The sequence below is a fragment of the Trypanosoma melophagium genome (assembly GCF_022059095.1).
Source record: "Trypanosoma melophagium isolate St. Kilda chromosome Unknown ctg29segment0, whole genome shotgun sequence".
NCBI lineage: Eukaryota > Euglenozoa > Kinetoplastea > Trypanosomatida > Trypanosomatidae > Trypanosoma > Trypanosoma melophagium.
The window spans coordinates 63489-82695 of NW_027125160.1; the positions used below are offsets into that span (position 1 = coordinate 63489).

At 40.5% G+C, this 19207-nt stretch overlaps 12 protein-coding genes across 12 annotated transcripts; all 12 read left to right on the top strand.

Moving 5' to 3' along the window:
* Nucleotides 1-81: 81 nt before the first annotated feature.
* LSM04_006256 (uncharacterized protein) lies at nucleotides 82-1374 on the top strand (the record flags this gene model as incomplete). The annotated part of the gene is made up of 1 exon (XM_067331741.1): nucleotides 82-1374. The coding sequence occupies one exon, from the start codon at nucleotides 82-84 to the stop codon at nucleotides 1372-1374; it is 1293 nt and encodes a 430-aa protein (XP_067190214.1).
* Nucleotides 1375-1704: 330 nt separating this feature from the next.
* Nucleotides 1705-1962, top strand: LSM04_009089 (uncharacterized protein; the record flags this gene model as incomplete). Its single annotated transcript, XM_067331742.1, has 1 exon — nucleotides 1705-1962. The coding sequence occupies one exon, from the start codon at nucleotides 1705-1707 to the stop codon at nucleotides 1960-1962; it is 258 nt and encodes an 85-aa protein (XP_067190257.1).
* Nucleotides 1963-2205: 243 nt separating this feature from the next.
* LSM04_008588 (uncharacterized protein) lies at nucleotides 2206-2481 on the top strand (the record flags this gene model as incomplete). The annotated part of the gene is made up of 1 exon (XM_067331743.1): nucleotides 2206-2481. The coding sequence occupies one exon, from the start codon at nucleotides 2206-2208 to the stop codon at nucleotides 2479-2481; it is 276 nt and encodes a 91-aa protein (XP_067190245.1).
* Nucleotides 2482-2577: 96 nt separating this feature from the next.
* On the top strand, nucleotides 2578-2871 carry LSM04_007826 (uncharacterized protein; the record flags this gene model as incomplete). The annotated part of the gene is made up of 1 exon (XM_067331744.1): nucleotides 2578-2871. The coding sequence occupies one exon, from the start codon at nucleotides 2578-2580 to the stop codon at nucleotides 2869-2871; it is 294 nt and encodes a 97-aa protein (XP_067190233.1).
* Nucleotides 2872-3444: 573 nt separating this feature from the next.
* Nucleotides 3445-4518, top strand: LSM04_000447 (Ribose-phosphate pyrophosphokinase; the record flags this gene model as incomplete). The annotated part of the gene is made up of 1 exon (XM_067331745.1): nucleotides 3445-4518. One exon carries the CDS (start codon nucleotides 3445-3447, stop codon nucleotides 4516-4518), a length of 1074 nt encoding a protein of 357 aa, XP_067190137.1.
* Nucleotides 4519-5674: 1156 nt separating this feature from the next.
* LSM04_005303 (uncharacterized protein) lies at nucleotides 5675-7735 on the top strand (the record flags this gene model as incomplete). Its single annotated transcript, XM_067331746.1, has 1 exon — nucleotides 5675-7735. One exon carries the CDS (start codon nucleotides 5675-5677, stop codon nucleotides 7733-7735), a length of 2061 nt encoding a protein of 686 aa, XP_067190205.1.
* A 481-nt stretch (nucleotides 7736-8216) lies between these two features.
* Nucleotides 8217-9899, top strand: LSM04_001934 (Protein-only RNase P; the record flags this gene model as incomplete). The annotated part of the gene is made up of 1 exon (XM_067331748.1): nucleotides 8217-9899. One exon carries the CDS (start codon nucleotides 8217-8219, stop codon nucleotides 9897-9899), a length of 1683 nt encoding a protein of 560 aa, XP_067190164.1.
* A 240-nt stretch (nucleotides 9900-10139) lies between these two features.
* Nucleotides 10140-10394, top strand: LSM04_002931 (Ribosomal protein L37e; the record flags this gene model as incomplete). The annotated part of the gene is made up of 1 exon (XM_067331749.1): nucleotides 10140-10394. The coding sequence occupies one exon, from the start codon at nucleotides 10140-10142 to the stop codon at nucleotides 10392-10394; it is 255 nt and encodes an 84-aa protein (XP_067190178.1).
* Nucleotides 10395-11192: 798 nt separating this feature from the next.
* LSM04_003663 (uncharacterized protein) lies at nucleotides 11193-12389 on the top strand (the record flags this gene model as incomplete). Its single annotated transcript, XM_067331750.1, has 1 exon — nucleotides 11193-12389. The coding sequence occupies one exon, from the start codon at nucleotides 11193-11195 to the stop codon at nucleotides 12387-12389; it is 1197 nt and encodes a 398-aa protein (XP_067190188.1).
* Nucleotides 12390-13385: 996 nt separating this feature from the next.
* LSM04_001859 (Protein kinase domain) lies at nucleotides 13386-14720 on the top strand (the record flags this gene model as incomplete). Its single annotated transcript, XM_067331751.1, has 1 exon — nucleotides 13386-14720. One exon carries the CDS (start codon nucleotides 13386-13388, stop codon nucleotides 14718-14720), a length of 1335 nt encoding a protein of 444 aa, XP_067190161.1.
* A 950-nt stretch (nucleotides 14721-15670) lies between these two features.
* LSM04_000123 (uncharacterized protein) lies at nucleotides 15671-16288 on the top strand (the record flags this gene model as incomplete). The annotated part of the gene is made up of 1 exon (XM_067331752.1): nucleotides 15671-16288. The coding sequence occupies one exon, from the start codon at nucleotides 15671-15673 to the stop codon at nucleotides 16286-16288; it is 618 nt and encodes a 205-aa protein (XP_067190129.1).
* Nucleotides 16289-16996: 708 nt separating this feature from the next.
* On the top strand, nucleotides 16997-19159 carry LSM04_003040 (uncharacterized protein; the record flags this gene model as incomplete). Its single annotated transcript, XM_067331753.1, has 1 exon — nucleotides 16997-19159. One exon carries the CDS (start codon nucleotides 16997-16999, stop codon nucleotides 19157-19159), a length of 2163 nt encoding a protein of 720 aa, XP_067190179.1.
* Nucleotides 19160-19207: the final 48 nt, after the last annotated feature.

A 19207-nucleotide genomic window follows, 5' to 3' on the forward strand; every position in this document is an offset into this window, starting at 1 on the left:
TAATTTAGATCGATATATAGATAGATAAAGAAAATTAGGGGGCGGGTACTGGTAGCGTACAGGTTTTAGGGGGTACACTATATGGAAATGAAAAAACTGTTAGAGGACGTGTTAGAGTCTGGTGATGTGCTGGAATTGGAAAGTGCCATTGTTAGTGCACAGAATAGCATTATAACTTCACCGAATTTTCAACAACAAAACATCAATCTCGGTGATATTCTCTTGCGTTGCCGAAAAGCCCTTGTTAAGAATCTTGAAGAATGCAAGCCACTCCTCAAACCACTTCGTCGGGCCTGTCGTCATTTTGACGAGGATGAACTTACAAATGCACTGCAGAAAATTTACTCCGCACCGCCTGAGATACGCCGCTACATGCGTACAGATATTCTAGAAGCCGAGGCATTACGCCGCCGTATGCTTGATGCTGCTGAGAAGGCGCACAAAATAGTAGAAAGTACGGATTGGAGAGAGGTGGAACACTTTCTCGATGCCAACACTGCTATACTTCCAGATCGAACAGTATTGGCACTCCTGCGACGAAGGGAGGAACTCATAAGGCGGCTTGGAAGAAAATCTTCGGATGCCGAGTGGCGTGTATCAGAGTTTACTCCACCCATATACGTTAACAGTACTCAAAAAAGGAATATAGAGGAAATTTATCTTCATGATATTGTTAACAAGGATTATAATAATAGTAATAGTAGTGGTGTAAATGTTGGTTTGACGCTTCGTTCCTTATTCTGTAATGAGGAAAGTAACCGAAGTGCATTACTTATGGAGGAATATAATCAGCGTGTATTGTGTTTTAAATCTATTATGAGTGATCTGGCATTATTACTATCAGGTACAAAAAAGTCTAAAGCACCATTTATACAGTCCCAATTTACAGGGGAAGTCAGCAGTACACCTAACATGGTGCCCATGATGAATACATCATCACGGAAAAATACTGCAGATGTTGTTGATTCTTGTGTCCGTTTAAGGAGCAGTGGAACTACCCCAAATGTATCACCCATTAGGCGAAACTCATTGACAGATTTTAACTCAAAAACAGAGAACCAAACACAGAAGCATCAGCAGGATAAGATAAGTAATGTAGGTAACTTACCACCAGCAGAACTTACAAGCTCTAACAATAATAACCATATCATTCTCCCAGACAGAGTATCGTCTTTGCTATTGGAGAGGCATGCGGTTGTTTCACCCACCGTGTGGGCACAACTTCGCTCGATGATGCGTGAAGAAGATATTCGTCGTCGTGATGTAGAAAGCTCAGAGGACTTTGAGCGTAATGTGTTTTTGGCTCCTATGGCTGTGCATGCTGGACTTCTTACACGTGTCCTTCCAGGGCGTTTATCATCGTCTAGGAGATGAGGTTTGATCTCAATATTTCCACATTATTATTATTATTATTATTATTATTATTATTATTATTATTATTATTATTATTGTCTTTATTTTGAGAGGTAAGGATCCATCACTGCGAATTGTGCAAAGTGTATTTTTTTTTTTTCCTTCGTTCCCCCAGTTGTGCAGAGAACCCCCTTGGGGAGTATATTACCTTCTATGTTTATGCTTATACATATATATATATATATATATATATATATATATATATATCAACCCAAACAATTTGTATGCTTTTAGCTCTCTTTATTCTTTTTTTTTGTATTTATTTACTCTTTATCCGTTAGTTCTCCCCGGATGGAGAGGAGACCACAATTAGAACAGTGTTCCAACCGGTGCATCTGCGGATGTGGGTGTTGCAGACTTCTCCGTGAGGCCCATGCTCTGCGGGAACAGCAGAGAGAGAAGAGTATGGAGAGTCTCCGGCGTGGGTTTCGCAAATGGCATCCACTGGATGTGCCTAAAATGGGGAAAATGGCGAAACATTTTATGAATGAGGAACAATACAACGTAAGTGATCCCCAAATTTCACTTCGGATGCGGTTCATGTACTAAAATTACTATTATTATTTTATAGACCTGTGATGATCTCTTTTTTTTTGCTTCTTCTGCTTCTTATTGTTCTTCTCTGCCTTGTCTCATCTTTGAAGTAGTTACTAATTATTTCTCTGTGCATTTACAATTTTCCTTTTTTTTCCTTTCTTTGTTTTTCTTTACCTTCCATACGGCTACTATTATGTATTTAAATTTCATTAACTGTAACGGTAAAGGCCGCACACAAGAAGTGTGAGTGGTTTCATGTTGCGGGGAAGACAAGGACCCACTATCAGTCCTCAGGATTCTCGACATGGATTAATAGCATTATGCTTTGGACAGGTGGTTCTTTCAACCACACTGTTGCTGCATTTCATCACTCAATTATCCCCAGAATATAGACTTTTCTATTTGAGCCAGCATGTGTTTATCTTCTCTTGGTTGACAAGTGGTGCTTTACTGGCAGTACTCATCGTTTCTATGGCTACTGTTGTTAGCGTATGGGTGCGTATTCCACGATTGATGTTCGTAAATACTTGAATCATTGCACTTCTCTTAGCTGCACTTGCTCTTACTGTTGTGTGGGTAGTAGAACTACAAAAAGGTTTCTGGAATACCGCATTTGCTTCGAGTTACATGACAAATGGAGATGATTTGTGTCCTGGTATAGATGGTGTCGCCTGTTTTGGTTGGGATCACTGTCCTTTGCCACTATGTGAATTTGCAGATCGTCCATGTGAGGAGGTTGTGGCAAAGTGGATACAAGATTTATTTTTAAAGACCATGCCATTGCTTTCGTTGATACTTGCATTAGGTCTGGGGCAGACAATTCTTGGGATTTACCGAGTTAAGCTCTTGTGGAGACAGGGCATGTTTGCGTGGGAGTTTCTTTTCTTTTTTCTATTTCTTTTTCCTCGTTTTATTTCTTAAACGGAGATACGTATGCATTATCTAGGTATTCCGTCCGGATTTTTTTGTTTTACGTGATGTCGTAATTCTTTTCGTTTTCCTTTATGTTAGTACGCAGTCACTAACTCTTGTAACAAAGTTGCTGCATTATATATATATATATATATATATATATATATATATATATATATATATATATATATATATATAATATGATGATGATGACTTCCCAACGTTTTTTTTTTTAGTCTTCATTCTTATTTGCTGAATGTTGTTCCACCGTGTTTTTGGATACCTGTTTTTTGTGTAATGATTTTGTATATATATGTGCTATATTCTTATAGCCATGGGGGAAAAAAATAATTAACGTGTATTCTCCTGTCATATCCCCTTAAAGTTTCTCTCACACCCTTCCCATTCTCTTTCTATTCTGATTTCACACACACGCACACACACACTTAATTACCTATTTACTCTCTTTCTCCCCCTACACATATGTGTATATGCATATCTGTATACGCCAAATGCACCACAACAAATACCAATAATACAGCTAGTGATTGATATAGTATCTTCTTGTACTATCGTGTGGAGATGCAAACAAACCCGGTGCAGAGTGTTCCAAGCAAAGGACACCGAGTGGCGGCAGGTGAGGCGTTCTTCTATCGAGAACACAGCAAGCCACGGGTGGAGACATCGTACCGCATTCGCCTTGTCTCTGGCACCTCTAACTCCGCCTTATCGGAAAGTGTGGCCAAGTGCCTCAACATCCCGCTTTGCCGTACGGAGATTAAACGTTTTGCGAATGGTGAACTAAATATTAAGATTCTAGACGATGTTCGCGGTGAGGACTGCTTTATTCTCCAACCCACTGCCGCCAACGAACACACCGATCTCAACACCTCCATGATGGAACTTCTCCTACTCGTCCACACACTCAAACTCTCCTCCGCCAAACGCATTACCGCCATTGTGCCGTACTTTGCGTACAGCCGACAGGACCGCAAGACGGAGCCGCGTGTTCCCATCTCCGCCTCCGCTGTGGCGCAACTCATTCAATGTATGGGCGTTGACCGCGTGGTGACACTCGATCTGCACTGCGGGCAAATTCAGGGTTTCTTCCGCAACATGCCAGTAGACAATCTCCTCATGTTCCCCGAGTTCGCCACCTACATCAAGCGACAGCCGTGGTTTGACGCCCAACGCACCGTTGTTGTCTCGCCAGATGCGGGCGGTGTGGAACGGGCGAATGTTCTCGCCGATCGCATTGGCGCCAGTCATATTGTGACGATTCTCAAACGCCGTGTGGAGGCGGGCCGTGTGGATTCCATGCAGACTGTTGGAAACGTCGATGGCTACACGTGTATTATTGTGGATGACATGGTTGACACCGCCGGTACACTTTGCAAGGCATGTGATTTACTCAAAGAGATGGGAGCCGTGCGGCTGGTGGCGTGTGCGAGTCACGGCATTCTCACCGATCCCGCCTGCGAGCGTATTTCCCGCTGCGATGCCCTCAGTGAACTCGTCGTGTCCGACTCCATTCCACAGCACGTGAACTCGCAGAAGTGCAGCAAGCTGACCGTTCTCACCATCGCCCCGCTGCTCGTGCAGGCTATTCACAATCTCCATCAAGAGGCCTCGCTGTCATCTCTCTTTGTGAAGTAGAAACGCTGGGTTTTTGTCGCTTCTCATCATTGTTCTCATCATTCTCCCCTCTCGACCCATATGCTGAGAGACGGCAGAGGCGAGAGAGAGAAAAAAAAAGGAGAAAGGAGGGATATGTCTTCTATTGAAGGAGATGCGGAAGCAGGTAAAACGAACGAGAAAAAAGGGACAATCAGCAACAAACACAAAACCAAACCAAAAAACCAAAAAAAAAAAAAAACAAAAACAACGTATACACTTGTTAAAAAAAAATAAAACAGATTGAGTAGTAAGAACATTATGACGAACAAAATGTGGATGGGAGAAAGAAAGTGAGGGTGAGAGGGGGAAAAAAAAAAAACGCTGCTACGATCCAGCGGAGCCGAAAGTTGGAACGAAATGAGAAGAGATAAGAGAGCAGCGAAAAAAATATATATATATAACTTTAGTTGAACGGGTAATAAAACGGATGCTCATATATCTTTTCTTTTTTTCACGGATGAGATAGTGTTTTGTTGATGCAAAATAACGAAAAAAAAATACACCCACCTAGACGCATAGAGAATAATAATAGGTGAGGAGCCGCGATAAATGAAATGTTCGCTCAATGAGTCTGCCTAAGCACGCGCAGGGCTCTGTATTCCCCATTCTTTTTCATATTATTATTTTTCTTATTATGTCTGTGGAATGGTGGACGCTTCTCATAGGACTTAAAACTTATCATTATTTCTATTGTTACTCTATTTTTTTTTCTCCCTCCTCCTTTTGGTTCCGTTTTATTTCCTACTTTCCCTCGTTCGTATTGTTTCTTCTTTTCTTTTTCGTTCTCCTCACACATCCTTCTCCGCTTATGCGATAGTGGAGTGAAGGGAGATTGAGTGCTGCTGATAGTCCCATAGCAAGGGAAGTGGGGGAAAAAACAACAACGGAAAATTAGTTTCTTTTTTTTCACTTCCTCACCCCGCTCACTCTCAAATTATCTGTTTTTTTTGCGTATTTTCTCTATTCTGCTTTCAGGCAGAAGAAAAAGACAAAGTGTCACAGCAGACGTAGAGATATATTAATAAGTAAAATAAGAAAAAAAGAAAACGAAAGAAAAAAGAAAAAAAAAATAGAAGGGTGAATTATATTAATTAACAATAATACCATAAATAGAACAGAAAAAAGGCGAGGAGTGATGTTTGATGCTCAATCGCCTGCTGGTTCCTCGTTTGTCTCGGTACATCCAGTATACTTGGATGGGGGAGTATCACGTACCTCAAGCAATGAACCGAGTATGGCCACAGGCGTAAGTCCAACATTTCTTACTGCACGCTCATTTGGAACACAAGGAGGAAATTCCAGCAATGCTCCATTTGGAACAAAAGACGAACACAACAATGTAGACATACACGTACAAGAAAGTGGTAATTATTCCTCCACTGCCTGGAATGCTGTTCGCGATGGAGCAGCAAGAGTAGTTCGACTGGCTGTCAATAGTGCTAATAATCTTATTGAAAGAATACTAGAGCCATATACAACAGACGGTAATGACAATAGCAATACAGGAGAGGCAGGGGAGGGTGCTGTTTCTCTGCAGGTTGTACGTATGAGTGGGACGCAACCACCGGATAACAACCCTCCTTTTCTCCTTAATTATGGTGGAAATGATTATGCCGGTGACGTATCTGTAGAGGCAAATAATGACAAAGAGGAATCTGTTGAAGTAGAAGAAGAAGAGGAAGATCCAGAGCCACTACGTGTTGAGATTGATCTCCCTTCTACTCTACGTGCGTATCGAAAAAATCCTAATGAATGCTTTGGTCATCTTGTTGCTGCTGCTCTCTCAAGTCGTTCTCCTGAGGAACTCGTTACTGGTGCTGAACTGCAGGAAGCGCGACTTAATCCATATCTTATGCGAATGGTGATTGACTCACAATTGCTTGACCTCAATGATGAGTTGGTGCGTTCAGAAGTGCAACGCTGTGTGGATAGCTTGATTCCACCGGAGGTACAGCGAGTTCCACAAGGTGTTTATGAATACCTTCCCTCACTTTTTAAATTACCATTTGTACGCCTCAATTCAAAACAGTATGAAGTGCTAAGAGATAGCGGCTTTGAGTTTGTAACTTTACTTTGTGAGTATCCTCATATTTTACCACCGGGCCGATTAAACTCTATTAGGTCAAACTACGTAAATAGAATGTGGTATATTGATTTGTTCTTGATGTTACTAAATATTATTGCAGAGTTTTTTTTTATTGCTGCTGTTGTGCTTGTTACGGTGCATTGGATGCTAGTTGGTGATACTGTTTCTTATCAAGCTTATGGTTATTATACAGTTACCATATACGGTATAGGTTATGCTGCAAACCTTATTGGTATGATTTTCTTGATGAGAGGAAAAGAACGGGATAGAGTGTATGGCGAAATGACTTGTGCGTTTCCATCTCCTCATCTTCATGTAGTTCCAGTAGTACCGTTGTATAATATTGTAAGTTTTATCACGTACCTTCGGTACCGTATGACGAAGCGAGTTGGGGGAAATATTGCTGTTATACATGATATTCTTACTGCTCAGATTCTTTCAAGTTTGTGTTTCGCTCTTTGTTTGGCGATGCCACAATTTATTTTCCAACGTTATGTTAACGCAGCTGGTATTTATGTTCCTGTAGAAATAGGTCATAACTATTCTTATACTTTCCTTTATGTCGCAGTTATTTCCACATGCTTTATTGCATTACTTCGCATGCTTCGAGTATTTTTAACGTATGATTCTATCAATTGTTTTGGATTTGCATGTTTTGGATTTCATGGTGATCGAATTGTAGAGCGACACTCTGCTATATTACGTATGGTGTATCTTTGTTGCTTATTCGTATTTGAGCTAAATGTGTTTTTTCTAGCGTTGGGTTGTATGGGTGTTTCAGATTGTGCAGGGAAATCTGTAGTTACAATTGTTATTAGTGGAATCAGTTCCTGTCTTCTTGTGTTTGTGTTTGGTTTTCTACTCTTATGGCATGAAAGCGTATTTCGTATTATGTGGTTTTTGATTCCACTAGCAGCTTTACAGATTGCCCTATTAGCATATCAGGATTCTGTATCAGCAGGAACATGTGAATTTATCCTCGTCGCACAGGGAAATTGGCTTTTATTTCCCAATATTATATGGGCCGTATTCTTTTTCTTTCTTGCTCTCCTTCTTCTGCAGGGATTGTTTTTGTTTCTCAGGCAAAAAATGCCCAGAGTCTTTCACTAAATCACACTTTATGCCCTGAATGTACAAGCTGAAAAATTCACTCAGACTTTTTACCACAAGGAATTATCTTTTCGTACTATTGTGCATTTTTTTTTTGTTATCATTGTTTATTATTATTGTTATTGTTTTATATCACTTAAAAATGATACCACGAGGTATACTTTTTGTGGTAATTGTCCTGTTGATCTCTCTTATTTTTTATTTATTATTTTTTTTTTTGTTCTTGGAATCATTATGGGCTTCGGTTGCAAGTACAGGCGCAGATTGGCTCTCTGCAATACGTGTGTATGCCTCTATCTATGTGTATATATGCTTTTTTTTTCTCTTTGTCGTTGGGAATACATACAAAAATAATAACAATAATATATATATATATATATATCCCCAAGGAAGAGTAAAAGTAACAAAAAAAGGCAAGAGAAAATCATACTCTCACGTGTAACACTGTGGGGAGCGAAAAGTGAAGGCTATGTTTTTGTAAATGAGACGAATTTCAACTGCTGTAGGGCTTCAGTGGATTTCTGTAGGCCATTCACTTTGTTCTTTTCAGACACGGTGGAAGTCTTGCTCACCAGCGGAGGAACTACAGCGTCGTGTAGGACAGCTGGTGAGTACGCGTAATGTTGATCAAGTAGCGCATGAGATTCGAGATGCTTTGAGCAAATCTATTTTCTCCATGAAGGCATTTGCCAGTGCTCTATTCCTCTGTGAACAGACACATAATGAGATTGCAGGAATGGAGCTAGTACGACTAGTACAGGCCTCTAATTTAGTAGAATCGTGGGATGATGAGAGTGTGCTTTCGGTGGTATTACGCCTGCAGTGTGCTGTGGGAGATGCGGCTGCTGCTACGCAGATGTTCTCCTTTTTGGTTTCTAAGAAACTCCTGCGACTTCGAAGTACCTCCGTATTTCTAAATTTCTGGTGTAAACGTTTAGATCGATCCATGGCCTTCGCCGTGTATGCAGAGGCGCTTCGCCAGGGCATTGAGTTGCGCGCCGAAGACTACGTGGAACTTGGCCGACTCTGCGTGGCCTTACAGGAGCCAATCTCCACACTACACCACATACTGCGGGAAATGCAGGAACATGTCTTGTGTGTACCGCCGGAGATGTTAAGTGATGTACTTTCTCCATGGGCGCAGCGTGCTGGACTGCGGGTGGAAACGGTATTATTTCCAAATAGTGATTCCACACAACAACCAGGTAGCTGTAGTTGTTGTCATACTGTACTGAAAGGACACCGCTTCACCACCGCACAAAAGACAAGATTACTGAAAGATGTGGTGGAGGTGGCATTAGTGGCACAACGAAAGAAATCCGTCCGTGTTCGAATTGGATTTGAGACATGGAGACGATTTGTAGCACTGCATGGTCAAAACATTGATGTCTTGATTGATGGCGCTAATTTGGGTTATTATGGTTTGAGTAGCTGGTATTCAGATGCGAAGCGGGCACTCTTACTAAAACTTGGTAAAAGAGAAGAAGATATTAAGCCGCAAGATATTATTTGGTCTAAACGAGGTAGTGTAGATGTTGGGGTAAATTTTCACTTGATTGATCTTGCAGTACAAGAAGCACGACGTCGTGGAATGCGACCGTTAATTATTCTACATGAAAGACATTGTGAAACAAAGAATATGACAAACTCTGATGAGGTTCTAGCTTCCCAGTGGCGTCGTGATGGAATTCTCTATTGTACTCCAAGTGGACTTAATGATGATCTTTGTTGGCTCTACGCAGCATTAGAGCTGACTACACCAACCGATGCTGTTGTTGGCACAGTGGAGAAAACTGTGTGGGTACTCACAAATGATTTGATGCGTGATCATCACTTTAAACTTCTCAGTCCTCGTTTCTTTGCTCGATGGCGAGATCGTCATCGTATATCTTTTAAATGCTCTCGGAAAGATAACCGTACACTTCTACATTGGGAGTTACCAGCTCCCTATGCTCAATGCATTCAGGAAGTGGAACCTCTCAAATGGCATATTCCCATCGCAGCCGAAAAGGAAGAGGGAGAAGAAGAAAATAATGATGATGAAAAAAAAGTGGTGGATGAAAACTGTAATTTGCAGGAGAATGGAGAGGGTAATAATAATATTAATAATGGCATGACGGTGGTATCCTCTCAGGTCTCCCATACTTGGGCCTGTATAGGCTAACGGAAGCTGGATAACCGACCCTAATGCTGTTACTATCCAACTATTTCTATCCTCATTTGCCATACAACTGCCTTTTTATTATTACTACTATTACTGCTGCTATTACCTATTGTTCCCTTCTTATTTTGTCTTAATTATGTATATGTTCTGACTTTCAACAACACCTACTTTTTTCTTTCTTTTATATGTATATATATATATATCTATATATATATATATATTAGCTAGCCGGACGCGAAGATGACGAAGGGTACCACATCAATGGGTCAGCGCCATGGGCGCACGCACATTCTCTGCCGTCGCTGCGGCCGCAATGCCTATCACGTGCAGTGGGAGCGCTGTGCCGCCTGTGCGTATCCACGCGCCAGCCGCCGTCGTTATAACTGGTCCGTGAAGGCCATCAAGCGTCGCCGCACAGGCACTGGCCGCTGCCGTTATCTGAAGGTTGTGAACCGCAGGATTAACAACCACTTCAAGACATCCATCAAGGCGTAGACAAGATAGTATGCGTAGTGAGTGAATGAGGAGTGGGTGGGGGATAAAGGGGAGGGGAAAAGAAAAGACAAACCACACACCATCCACTCCCATTATTATACACAAGAAACGCGAAAGAGAGTCATTTCTCCCTACGAAAGGGAAAGATGAAGAGAAAATGTGAGTGTGTGTTTTAGTGGAGTTGCAAATAGTGAAAGAAAAAAAGAGCAGGCGAAATAACTGATGCAAGGTATATTTTTACCTTTTTTTTCATTGGCTTTGTTTCATGGGTGAGATCATTTTTTTGTTTCTCTCTCTCTCTCTTTCTTCCTCCTCACTTCCTCCTCTTCACTTCTATGATTGGGGTCTTCCTCTGGCTTCGAATATCTTTTTTTCGTTTTTTCATTCATTTACTGGTTATTCGGAAATTTATTTTCTTTTCTGTTCCATCTGTTGGACTGAAATGTTTTGCTTTTCTTTGTTTCATTTTAATTGCATCAATTCTGCATCTTTGAATTGATCTCTCCCTCAAAATTCTCACCCCCTTTTCTTCTTTCTTTTCTTCCTCTTCTTTATGTATTTATTCCTTGCATTCCTTCTGATCTGTGGGGGGGCAAAGGGCGTATTGTTTGTTTGTTTGTTTGTTTGTGTCTGTGTGCGTGTATATTGCTTTACTATTATTATTGTGATTAATAATAATAATAATAATAATAATAATAATAATAATAATAATAATAATAATAATAATAATAATAATAATAATAATAATAATAATAATCGTAGTAGTGATAGTGGTAGTTGGTCATAACGTGGTCATTAATGCGACGGGTTTGCACACGTGGTGTGAGTTACACCGCCGCTTCAGTGCTTCTAATATCAACACGACATGCCACTTGTCTACTATGTGATGTGACGTACAACTCATGGGGAGAACACTCGGCGGGAACTGCACACATTGCACGTAGTGCCATTTGCAGAACATATGTGGCCCCAGAGCGGCACAACTCCATGATGCAGCAACTGTGGAAACACATACGCCTTGATTTTGGGTATATTGACGATGTAACACACAAGAAGGAAAATCACAGACGTGGGCGACTGGCATCTACGATGCGACACCTGCGAGAACAGGGCGTTCTTCATCATTCTCTTCCGCAGATCTCTGCAGATGCGGAGGGGATGACAGCTTTGCGGATTACAAAGGATTCTTTTGTAAACTATATGCTCGTAGGAGAGAGTTATGCAAGACAGGAAACACTGGATCGTGTAGCACGGTTAATGCCACGATTGGAAACAGTGGAGTTAAGTAGTGTTGTACGGTATATATTATCAAAACGACGTTTGGCTCGTTTATTTGATGAACTTACTATGTATCAACTTATTAGTTATGATACTACAGTGGAGACGGAGACCAGCACGACGAAGGAATCCTCTAACAGGACTTTAGATGAAATGCCTCGATTACGACAAGATGAAAAGGCAGTGATGCTTATGAGTTGTTTAGGCGAATTGCAAATGTACGCACGACAGGATCGCTCCCACAGTGTCGCCACACGGGCTGCCGCTGAGCAACTCGTACTTAACGTGCTTGGAAGTCATGTGATGGAAAACATCATTGCAGAGTTAGTGCACGCGGTGCTGCAGAGTGTAGTGGAAGAGGGCACACCCATCTGGCGTGCACACTGCAGCGAACTCAGCAGTAAACTCTTTGAAGGCACAAGATCCCCATCGCCATCACTCTCGCCCACTCCCACACCATTAAATACATCATCAACATTAAATACATCACACAGTATAACAGATTCGTCCTTGACGAAGCGCACGGAAGATTTACTCGAGTTGTACGCCCTAGACGCGGAGCCCGCCATTCCACTCTTTCCACCAACAGCTGGACGGCGGGTGTGGAGTGATGTAACGCGGACACTCGCATTAGAACTAACAGTGCCGAATCCAGTAAACAAGAGCGCCGTGTACGCACCGACAGCACCGCGGTTATCAACCAAGAAGAAGGCGTAGAAGGGGGTTCATCAATATATATATATATATATGAATGAGTTGAGATCTTTTTTTTCTATTTCTGGGACTCGGCGGTGTTGTGCGACCTGCCAATGTGTGAATAAGGAAAGAGACAGAGAGATAGAGAGAGAGAGAAGGGGGTTGTTAGTTGTACAGAGACGTAACGCGAGAAACATATACAGACAGATAAGAAAAAAAAAAGCAAAAAAAAAACGAGAAAAGGAGGAGAGTGGAGAATAAACTCAACGAGACAATGGGAAGTAATAGGGATAAAAGATTGCGAGTTTTCTGTCTTTTTTTTTGGGTTTGTCTATTGAAATTTTACCCTCTTTGGCTTTTCTCCCCTTTGATAGAATAGTCAAAAGTTATTCACTACGAACAATTATCCGAGAAAACAAACAGCAACAAAAAACGAAAAGAAACAAAGAAACCTAAATTGTACATGCGTAATGCTTTCTGTTGACAATTTATTATTATTATTATTATTATTATTATTATTATTATTATTTTGCACTTCTCTAGGTGTCTTGCTTTTCTCAATATTACTCTTTTATTCCACTATACACCTGCATTTCTTTTTTTTTTTGTGGGGGATGTTTTTTTTTTTATTTGGAAATTAACCCACTTTGTCTTCTTTGTTTTTTTCTTCTTTCTTTGCTCTCTCTTTGTCTGTCTGTGTGGTCTTACAACATATAACCAATGCGAACATACGTCTATATTTTATTGGGTTCAACTACAGCAAAAAACAAGAAAACATCAAAGAAAATTAAAGTAAGAAGAAGAGAGAATTAAAATTCATCGTCATTCAGTTACATACATAAATATCCCTCCCCTACACACATACATACAATAACAAAAATAAAAGAGAATCAAACGAAAGAGCAGGGAAAAGCTCAAACGCCAAAACAACAACAACACACAAGTAAAATAGGAAGACTAATAAAAACAACAGCAATAATTACAATATCTGTATAAGCGGAAAAAGGTTCAGTTATTATGACCTCCGCAGATATTCCATCATCATCGCAACAGGTGGTTTCAAATTCGTCAGACCGTCATTTTGAAAATATTATAGGTGAACCTGGTAGCAAAAACTGTAAGTATGAGAAAGTTCGTATTCTCGGATGTGGAACATTTGGTGAGGCGTGGCTTGTTCGCCGTAGAACTGATGAGACCCTGCTTGTGGCTAAACAAATAGAGTTATCTTCCATGTCTGAGAAAGATAAAAAATATTTGGCAGGGGAAATCCAATGCCTCGCATCATGTGATCATTTTGCAATTATAAAATATATTGAAGATTTTATTGAGGGTGATCACATGCTTATTATAATGGAATACGCAGACGCCGGTGATCTGAATGCTCAAATCAAACAAAGAGAACGTGATAAATTGAATTATTTTCAAGAACATGAAGTGGGATACACCTTTGCACAAATTGCACTGGCATTGGAGCACATTCACCGTCGTCGCATGCTACACCGTGATGTAAAGGGAGCAAACGTAATGCTTATGACGAGTGGAATTGTCAAACTTGGCGACTTTGGCTTTAGCCACAAGTATGAGGTCACCGTATCGCAGGAAGTCGCACAAACATTCTGTGGCACTCCTTACTATCTTTCACCGGAGCTCTGGCGTTGTCAGCGGTACAGTAAGAAGGCGGATGTGTGGGCGCTTGGGATTATTCTGTACGAAATGATGGCCCTTCGCCGGCCGTTTGTTGGGAAAGGCATGCGGCCGCTGATGGAGTCGGTGCTCTCCGGCCGGGTTTCTGTTCCTCTGCCGGATCGCTACAGTCCAGAACTGCGGGGCGTGTGTATGGAGTTACTGCAGGCAGATCCAAATAAGCGACCATCACTGGAGCAGTTGTGTAAGATGCCGCATATGATTCGACTGCTGAAGGATTTCAGGTACAGTGTGGCGGTCTCTCCATATATTCCAGCCGAGTCAAAGGAACGGATTTTCAGCAATGTGGATGAGGTTCTGAATGATAACAGTAGCCCAGTCAGTATTGGTCCGGCTGGGGAAACCTGTGCGTTTGTCTATCACGAGGGTGAGGTTAACAAGGAGAGTGGTAATGAGTGGAAAAAACGATTTCTTGTATTGAGGAATGGAGAACTGACGATTAGTAGACGCAAAGGGGATCGTGAGGCCAAACCTCTTCCACTAGACACCGTTGCCAGTGTTGTGCCAATCTCCTCGCACGCGTCAACGCTCGAAAATGTGTTTGCCATTAACCTGCGAGATCAGCGTCCACTGTGGTTCCAGGCACCAAGCCGCAAGGAGGCAGATGAGTGGATCCACAAGATCCAACAAGCTATGGGAGTCGCGTAAAACCGAGATTATATATTCAGATATATATATATATATATATATATATATATATATATATATATATGAATAAAGAGAGCTTTGGGATGAAAAGAGAGTTAAATAATAAAAGTGGGTAAAAAGAGTAACAAAGAAACGTTTTCGCCGTTCGTATTCACTTTTTTTTTCTCTTTCTCTCTCTATCTCTTCCACTACTTTTTTTTATCCTCCTCCCTGTTGCTTTGAGAAATACGCGGAGTTCTCGCACATGTTTTTTTTGTTTTTTTCTGATTAATAACTTATATAACTTGTGATTTCTGTTCCTTTTTACTCCTAAAAAAACTATTTCATTGTAATCCTCTCTTTATTAATAACTTGATCGAACATGTCAGGTAGTGAACGGTCAAGTTGGCTTTCTTACTTTGCCTGTATAGTAGACGCACACACTCACGCAGTCACTCGATTTTCTTCTCTCTAGAGAGTATTGTGATGTCACTATCTCTACAAATATTTTATGTTTTTTTTTGTTGAAATATGTGTCAATTGGCTTCCTTCTCTTTTATTATTATTATTATTATTATTATCATTATTATTATTATTATTATTATTATTATTATTATTATTATTATTATTATTATTATTATTATTATTATTATTATTATTATTATTATTATTATTATTATTATTATTATTATTATTATTATTATTTTCCCTTCTGACTATAAGTGTGAATACTTTTGATAGAGTTTGAAGGGAAATAAAAAAAAAGAGAAATATCTCAAGGAGAAGGATGAAATGTAAGAAAAAAAAAAAGAGACGTTTTAGTGAAAATGGATAGAATTGTATTGCATACTGTTTCTTATATCTACGCTATATATAGAGATCCTGCTGATGGTGTTGTCGTTTGTATACTTTTTCCTTTTTTTTCTTTGTTTGTTTGTTTTTCTCTCTTAAGGTAGGTGTAATATCAACGCATGAGTAGCTTTACATTTCTATCCACAACCGGCGATGCGGTGGAGATTGAAGTGAATGCGGGAATTACTTGCCAATCGCCATGGCTGCAGGCGGCACTAGACATTGGTGAAAAAGAGGGAATCGTGCCTGTTGCTAGTATTGAGACTTTACACTGTCTAGTGGCGTACATGAAGGCATACGCCGAACATGCAGAGGAGTGGAGTGATGGGAAACCACCACAAGATGTGAAAATACCCATTTCATGTACCTGCCAGATCAGCGATGTTGGACTGGGGTATGATGTACATGAGATGTTAATGCCTAGTGAGATAACATTTCTTGATAACTACTTTGGAAAGAGGAGTGATGCATTATGGGAACCGAAATTGCAAAAGTCTCTTTTTGAACTCTTAGCGGCTGCAGACTTTATAGGGCACACACATTTAAGGAATATCTGCACGGTGTACTTTTCTTCTCGACTTATGTCTGCAACTGAATCAGACATTTTAGGTTGGTTTTCAGAGAGAAAGAATGACGGGGATTTGAGTAAGGAGGAGGAGGGATTAATACTTGATGACGAGGAGCGACTTCATATTCTGAAGGAGACACAAAAAAATATTTATCTGGATAATCTTTGATGTGTTGTTTTCATTGTTGTTCTTCACAAATGATTAATAATAATAATAATAATAATAATAATAATAATAATAATAATAATAATAATAATAATAATAATAGTAATAATAATAATAATAATAATAATAATAATAATAATAATAATAATAATAATAATAATAATAATAATAATAACAATAAAAAGAATAGTGTTGTAAACGTGTGAATCGCTTATGTTTTTTTTCTTTTTTCTACTCCTTCCCTCATCCACCACCTCCTACACATTTACAGTTGTCTCTTTCTCTCTCTTTGTTGCATCTATAAATATAAATATAAATCTCTGCGATTCCACAGTTGTTCATTTTTTTACCTTTTCTTCAGTCACAAACTTTGCTTCTCCTTTTCTCTCTTTTCTATAGTTTCCTTGACGGCCTCCTTCCGGCGAAACGCAAACCGATTTAACAAAGAGGAATAATCATAGAAAACTCACACACCAAAGGAAAAAAAGGAAGGAAAAAGAAATATATAAGAGAAACCAGTGTGTTGGTCATTAAAGGTATATTTATCACTCTCTCTCTCTCTGTCTGTGTGTGTGAAAAAAAAAAGAAAGGAAGAGGGCTGCTGAGGTTGACAAGGACAACGGCGAAACTAAACGAATAGAGAAGCAAAACAGAACAAAAACCAAAACAAATCAACAATAAACGACTCTGCACAACTCACTTCACACTTCCATGCCGCTGAAGCCACAGCCACAGCCGCAGCCCAAACCCACTGGGAAGCGCACGCCCTGTGTGCTCAGCAGACCGCCGGCCCCACCGCCGCTCGGCCCGAAGGCGGGAATGGCAGTCGTCGGCTCGCGGGTCAGTCGTCTCTTGCGGGACGCACGGGCCGCCGTTCAACAACACCACCGCCCAGACACACCGCCCATCCTAACAACAGGAGCAACAGGAATAGGAATAACGGGAACAGGAATAACGGGAAAAATAACAGGAACATCAGGATCAGCAATAGGGAGGCGACAACCATTGCCGTTGCCGAAACGTGGAATTCGACTCACCGCGATGCTTTCCTCTTCTCCATCAGAGACGTCGCAATTGGTAACAAGCACACAGCAGCTTGATCAAGCCTCATTTGAATCTTCTTTTGCTGCTGTTAAAGGAGTTCCTTCAGCACAGTTGGAAAGTTTGGGGGAACTTAAACGTTGGTTAGCTAATCCGCAACATCTTCTCTGGGATACAGTAGTGGACCGATTGGTAGAGTTGGTTTTAATGCCAAGTACCGATATACGTGTTGTAGTAAGTGCTGTATCAATTCTTTTACGTCATAATTATGTTAATGGGTTTCCTGCACTTCCTGTAGTTGTACGTCGTCTACATGAGTTGTGTGAAGGAGGTATGGAAAAACAACTGTTAGAAGAAACACTAATTCGTGAGTCCCTTCTTCAACCTCTTCTACATTTACTCACCAATGAAGAATTATTGCTACATCAACCTGGTGTATTATGGGATATTTTAGAGACTTTGCGTTCTTGCAGTGCTAGCAGTGATGTGATTTTAACTCAGCTAGTGACATTAGGGGTAATTCCTAAATTAAATACAGTACTCCAACGTATACTCACATTTTCAGGTAATTCACCGTCTAAGGCATCCACACTATGTGATAGTTCATTATATACCCTTCTTCCTCCACTTTGTTTAATATATCGTAACCTAAGTACACAGTTCTCACATCACCTACGCAAATTAGGTTCACTTGACCTTATTGTAAGTGTATTGGAACAATTTCGAGGAGATGACGATGTTGTACAAGCTGCAGCACGAGCAATGGCAAAGACAGTATTTGATGATGGCTGTCTGGAACATTATCAAGAAGGCACACGTGCGTGTAGTGCTGTGGTTAAGGCTCTTGAAGCGAGTATAGATGTAGGAGGTTTATCTGTTAGCCGTCTTTGTGGAGCATTAGCTAGACTTGTGGAAGGGAGTAGAGAGCTTCGTGATTGGCTTATGCATCATAATCAACGCATTTTACTTAGACTTGTGAAGAAATATATTGCTCCATCACAGTCTAAAAAGGAGAAGGAAAAGGAAAAGAAAGAAGGAGAACATCTTGAGACAAAAGATACGAAAGAGGGTTCCCCAAATGGAAGTGTAGATTTATCACCTGATATAGAAGATGCAGAATTGGATGATTTACTTCAAAGTATTACGTGGCTTATTGGAGTAGCGGCTGTAAGTGCTGAGTGCTCGCCAGATTTTGTACTTGAGATAACTCCATTATTAGTGGAATTTCTCAAAAATCTTGACATGAGCAAAAAACGTCTAACTTTTATTCTTACCCTTATGTGTATGAGTAACCTTTCCTTTTTCTTTGATGTATTGGATAAGACAGAAAAAGGTCATGAAGCTCTTGTTGAAATTTATGCGACTGTGGGATTTATACTTGCCGGTATTCTTTTCGATGGTGATACAGAAGCCACGGTTGAGGCTACACGTATACTTGGAAATATGAGTCTTACAAATGCCGGACGAGATTGGATGGAATCCAACCGCTGTGATGAAGTATGTATTATTTTTCTTGGTCATGAGGACCCTCGGATTGTATATAACTGTTTTGGGGTATTGCTTAACTTAACAGCGGCGGATTCGTGTCGTGTAGCGGCTGATCCGGAACTGTTGGGTATGTTATTGCGGCACACAGGAAGATACACCCGTGAAGAATGTATTGCTGCAGAGAAGGCACGGGAGTGCAGTCGACATGGAGTCGATGCCGCTACTGCTGTTGGTCGTGCTGGGGCATCCAGCGGTGATGGCGAGGTTGTAGAGGATCTACGTTACATTGATCAGATTGCCGATGTGGTGGAGAAACTTCTGCTAAACCTCAGCGCTCTCATATGAGACCTTATTATTATTTATTTATTTATTTTTAATGTAGATGCTTGTCCA